Source organism: Triticum aestivum, chromosome 1A, assembly GCF_018294505.1.
Source record: "Triticum aestivum cultivar Chinese Spring chromosome 1A, IWGSC CS RefSeq v2.1, whole genome shotgun sequence".
NCBI lineage: Eukaryota > Viridiplantae > Streptophyta > Magnoliopsida > Poales > Poaceae > Triticum > Triticum aestivum.
The window spans coordinates 378,166,190-378,172,141 of record NC_057794.1 but is presented as its reverse complement, the minus strand read 5'-3'; the positions used below and the strand labels follow the sequence as shown (position 1 = coordinate 378,172,141).

The 5,952-nt window shown below is 46.9% G+C and overlaps 1 protein-coding gene across 1 annotated transcript; it reads right to left on the bottom strand.

The window, feature by feature from the left end:
- Positions 1-1,289: 1,289 nt before the first annotated feature.
- Positions 1,290-3,127, bottom strand: LOC123051953 (haloacid dehalogenase-like hydrolase domain-containing protein Sgpp). Its single transcript, XM_044474970.1, has 5 exons — positions 2,820-3,127; positions 2,619-2,727; positions 2,356-2,510; positions 1,814-2,075; positions 1,290-1,692 (listed from the first exon to the last, which is right to left on the bottom strand). Exons 1-5 carry the CDS (start codon positions 3,011-3,013, stop codon positions 1,507-1,509), a joined length of 906 nt encoding a protein of 301 aa, XP_044330905.1. The 5' UTR covers positions 3,014-3,127; the 3' UTR covers positions 1,290-1,506.
- Positions 3,128-5,952: the final 2,825 nt, after the last annotated feature.

Here is a 5,952-nt window from a genome sequence, read left to right as displayed (position 1 = left end):
ACCCACAAAATACCAGTACGTGTCTTCCGGTCCCAGAAGTACTAGCATGAGTCTTCCGGACCCAAAAGTAATAATAGAGTTGTTTGGATCTACATGTACCACTCCGAGCATTTTGGCCATATGTACTTCTCCGAGCCATCTGGGCCCACAAGTACCAGTATGAGTTGTTTTCTCCGACATGTACCGCTCCAAATAATCTGGACCCAAAAGTTATGATGCATGTGGCTTGGACGTATAGGTACAACTTCGATTTAATGAGGCCCACTAGTTCGCCCCACGGGTATCACTTCCAAGTCATATGGACCAAAAAAAAGTACAAGTATGAGTCGTTTGGACCCAGAAGTGCCACTCCGAGTCATCAGGACCCCAAATACCAATATGAGTTTTCTGGATCCACAAGTACTTCTAGTAGTTATTCGTATCCATAAGTACTAACACGAGTCTTTTTTTGTATGAATTACTAGCATGAGTCTTTTTTTGTATGAATTACTAGCATGAGTCTTACAAACCTATAGGTACCACTCAGAGTTATCCGGACCAATAGGTACCTCTCTGAGACGTTCAAATGAGATATATACACAAAATTATGTTTTTTCAAACTTGTAAATGGCTTTAACAAAAAAAAGTTGGGAGTGTTCAGAAAGATAATTTGACGTACCTGCAATTAGCATTTTCTTTAGTACAACCTTTTATTTCTCCAAGGTTCGTCCCCTTGTGGCTTCACAGAGGGAAAAAAAAGGAACTGGTTTGAGAGTTTCACTTGTACGCTGCACGTTCTAGGCTCATGCAACATTAGTTTTATTTTCTCTCCCAAATAAATCTCAGCTATTTCCCATAAAAAGAAATCTCAGCTATAAATGAACGAGACCCACCAATATGGCCTGCACCACGCCGCATAAAAATCGGATCTACGAAACAGATCGCCCGATTTTCGTTTTTTGAGAAAGTATATCCCCTAATTTGGTACGGAAAGTCCAAAACGTCCATATCTCCATCGTCCCACACCGAAAAAATCGGTTCTACACTAAACAGATCGAGCGTGTTGGGCGATGGACTGCGTGTGCGTTCAAAAGTCAAAAATCACCCCTCGATGCCCTTTGGGAAATGACTTTGTTGCCCCTCCATGCGGACGGCCAGATCTGCATGGTACTCCTTGATGTGGTTTTGGAGTACCAGAATACCGTAAAAAAAAACTCATAAAGAAAGAGATTTTAGGTGTCAAAAGAAGAAGAACAAACATCCAAGGAGTGTGCGCTCAACTCTTCTGATCACGGATTCGCGCATCGGCGGAAGTTAAATACTACTCCTTCCGTTTCGAATTACTTGTCGCGGGTATGAATGTATCTAGATGTATTATAGTTTTAAATACATTCATTTCTGCGATGAGTAATTTAGAATAGAGGGAGTAGTTGCAGAATTATTCATGCTCGTGTACGATGAAATATTGAACTTAGAAAAATCGGGATCACCGACTAGTCGTCCAGTTAGCAAGCATGTCCGCGAACATCAGCCTTGCTTATCTGCAGCTGCAGGGTCTAGCTCCTGAAGCATGGCCATCAGCTTCGGGTCCCGGAAATCCCCGATCAGCAGGCTCGCCCCCGCGTCCCTCAGCACCTTCTCCGGGTTCCCGGTGGTCAGGCCCACCACGGCCACGCCGGCGGCGACGCCGGCCCGGATCCCGGACGCGGAATCCTGACAAACCAAATGAACAGAAACATCACGATCGGCAATCCAACATCGACGTGGTGCATTCATCGACGTCGTGGCATGTGGGCTGTGGCGCATGAACAGATGAACAGCGGATCTTGATTACCTCGAAGATGAACGTGTAATCGGGCGACGCGCCGATGAGGTCGAGGGCCTTGAGGTACGGGTCCGGGGACGGCTTGGCCCGCTCGCACTCGCTCCCGATGACGAGCACCGGGAAGAAGCTGGTGAGGCCGAGGAGCGACAGCACGAGCTCCGCGTTCGCCCTCGGCGCGTTCGTCACCGCCGCCCGCTTCAGGTTGCGGCCTTCGATCCATGTGCACAGTTCCTGCAATCCCGCCAGTCCCTTGAGCTCTCCTGCTGCCAACCTGCACGGTTTCTAAGCTTGAGATTTCCAGGAAGAATCAGAGTAACAGAGCAAGAACAACACAAGGGAATTGAGAATTTCGGGGCATTGTACTGAAATCTGCCTGCTCTGTGCCTGTACCCAATCAGTGCCATATCTGAAACTGAATCATTCAGAGTGATCGATACTTAACAGCATCCTCTAAAACATTCCATATATGCGAGATTCGATATTATTTATGCTACGGTATGTAATAAATCATGCTACGGTATGAAGAATGAAGGTAGGGTAATGTTGGTTACTTTCTGAACAGGGCTTCCTTGCGATCCATGAACTCCATGCCCTTGGCGTGGTCGAGCTCCGGGAACAGAGCGCCGGCGAGGGCGTCGTTGTGCCACCCGCTGATGTTGGCGCTGTAGAACTCCTCGGTGATGGGGACTCCATTGTTGAAACCAACCTGCAGGGAGATTCAGTTCAGAGAGCTCGGGGTCACAGCACAGGGTAGCTGCAGACGCTTCGCCGGTGAGAGAGGAAAAGCGAGCGACGTAAAAGCAAAAGCGCGCACCTCCTGCAGCAGCTCGCGGAAGGCGAGGAAGTGGAAGGGATCCGAGTCGCAGAGGGTGCCGTCGATGTCGAACAGGATGGCCTCCAGCGGCGCCAGCTCCCGCAGATCCCTGCTCCATGCGGATTCAGGGTTTCAGACGGTCAAGAACCAGCAGGACAACAAGCAAAAACAGAGAAACGGAAGGGGGGCAGTGTAGCTGACCTGTCGCCGGCGGCCGACATGTCCGGCGCTCCGGTGCCCCGCCGGTAGGCGCGCGCGGTGTGGTTCCTGTATCTGCTGAAACGGGCGCTGGCGATGCGAGGTGAGCGTGGTAGCGATGCAGTAGAGTGGTGGACTGTAGGAGGGGAGGAGACGGGGCAGACGTGTGGCTGCGAACCGCGCGCGAAGGCGTACATGGGAAGCTCGTGCTTTGATGCTGCCTCGCTGTTGCAACGGACGGACGATGGTCGTCGGCAGTTTCCTCTGCTCCAGTCAGTCTGACCAGCAGCGTGTGATGTTTTTCTTTTTGAGGGAATATTGGATTCCCGTTCACGAGAGGCCGAGAACAAAGATGCGCAGTGAGACCAGTAGCGTGGTCCTACTACGGAGTTGTACATGCTCGTCGCACCATAGGACACGAATTTTTGGAATACGGTTCCACACCCACCGTTCGAACGGTAACTTCGAAAAAGATTAGCAAGTAATTTTAAAAAAGAAAAACGATGGGGCACGGTGCACTGGTCGAACTTTGGGCCGAACGCGTCCACGCACGCTTCGCCCCAGACACCCACCAGACGACACATAGACACGAGGCCACCAACGCTATCCTCTCTGCTTTCTTCAACCTCGCGTGGATCTCGCCCCACAATGCACGCATCTCTCGCCTCCCCTGTTGCAGCACGTGAGCAGCTCGCCGTCAGCCATGGATGTAGCTTGGAAGATGAAGTCCCGCCTGTCGTGGAATTGTCACGTCAGATGTCCTAGTGTAAGGACTTAGTCATGAGGCCAACGCATCTATGTGATAACTTGAGAGGGGTTGAGCGGAATCGAGAGACGCAACACAAGACAGGGATTTAGACAGCTTCGGGCCCCGGGAAACATCATCCGGTAACAACCCTACATGCTGTTTAAGGCTAGGTCTCATTATCATCACGAGGGAGTTGTCGTAAACCCGCTCTCCTCTTTGTATCTAGCCCTAAGATTGTTGGTTATTGTCTCGTCCCCCTTTGGGGAGCCCTGCCCCTCCTTATATATGTTAAAGGGGCGGTTTACATGTGGGGTCCTATTAGGATTAGAACTAGTCTATCTCTAATACAAACCGGATACAAGTCCTGGTCTTAACTCCTTGTAAGGTAAATATTCCTCATGTCTTTCCTCTTAAACCGGCCCACCATAGTATGAACCGGCTTTTTGGGCCATGGGCCTCGTCATCCATCTGACCCGCCTGCCGGGTTACTAATGAACCGCCAAGACCGGGCGGGTAGCCGGTGAACCGCCAGCTCCGGGCGGGTTACCAGTGAGTCATCCAGTCCGGCCGGTTTATACTTCCGACCGGTTTATGCCACGGGGTGTATCCCCGACATTAGCCCCCAATTTAATTTGGATTTATCCATGTTAAACTGATCCTGTAAAACAAATACAAGAACAAATTTGATAGATTATGCTTCGGGTTAAGAATTCTTGTAAACTGACATCTGAGCATCCTTAATTCCTTGCCATTTCCTTCTTCTAGAAAATCCAGATCAATAAGCAAATTTCATAATCAATTTGCCGACATTGGTTTGTCGCCGAGAAATATTGTGAAGAATAACTCCCTTGACTCAGCTCCCAAAGCGCCGATTTAAGAAATATGGGTCTGAAAATACTTATCTGATTTTCAGCCGGTTTGAAGATGTAAAACTTGCCGGTTTAATATTACCAAAAATGGCCGGTTTATAAATATTGATGGCACCAGGTCATAATTGTTATCAACACCGGGTCATGTAATTGATCTTCCTGATTTGCTCAACACTGATAAAAAGAAGATGTTCCTCCTTTATATGCATAATACCTGTAGCCCCCAAGTCTTAAGAGGAGAACATAGTGATAACTTAAGACTTGCTCCAATAAGTGTTTCAACCTTGAAGAAATCTGATTTGTTCATCTCAATCATATAAACTGAATACTCCATATATGTAGCTCCCAAGTGCCGGGTTGTCATGCTTGAAGCTACCTGGGACTTGTAATTGCTTAAAAACTTCAACCAGTGTAGCCCCCAAGGGCCGGGTCATTATGTAATAATTAGCAGGGACTTTATAAATATAATCATGTAGACTTGAGCAGTGATGTGTAGCCCCCAAGGGCCGGCTTAGTAAAATAATACTGAACCGGGACTTGATATATACTTCAATGAAAATAACACCTTATAATGTAGCTTCCATCGTAGGGCTTGAACCCACGTCCACAAGGTTAAGAGTTTTGTGCTTTACCAACTGAGCAATGAATCCTTCAATATTATGGACGAAAATTTGTGTACCTTTAATTGTTGACAGGAGCAATTGGTAGCCCCCAAGGGCCGGCTCATTATAATATAATGAGTCGGGTCTTCAATGAGACTAGTAAAAATGACTTTGCATTAGCCCCCAAGTGTCATGGTGCATGCTTGCAGCAACATGAGACTTGCATGTAATTTCAATTTGAATAATGTAGCCCCCAAGTGCCGGGTCGTGAGCCTGCAGCGACTCGGGACTATTCCTTCCATTGTAGAATAAATCATATCCTTTGATAAAATAATAACTGTTGCGCTAAAGCGACTTTTGAAAACTCAATAATACCGGTTATTAATAACCATAAAAATCCAGCCATGTTGGCTATTCAAGATAATATAATCTGGTATGAAAACCTTATTCATTCAATATCATAATGAAAATCCAGCCAAGTTTGGCTATTTGAATAATATAACCCAATGATTTATAAGCGCATAATTCCGATGGCACAATCCAAATATATATATGCTGGCGACTTATAGTCCATAAACCAGGCCGGTTTAACAAACCTGTTTCTGCATACAACAAGTTTAAAGTGTCCTGGCGGTTTACCGCCGGACGGGTCATAATACCCAACATATAACCTGGGTTTATAACCAAGGCTGCATTTAGAATAATCATATATGAAATATATCATACATGTGACATTGAATCACATCGTTGGTTTTACCAACTTTTTATAGTAAGGGTGATAACCCAAATCTTGAGTACTGATAACTCCTTCCATATTGTGCCGATTTATGATAAAACCGTGCCGGGTTGTGATAAACACCGATTTACTCCATAAGAGGATGTTAAACCAGGCAAATAGTCTCCGGATTGACGTGAAC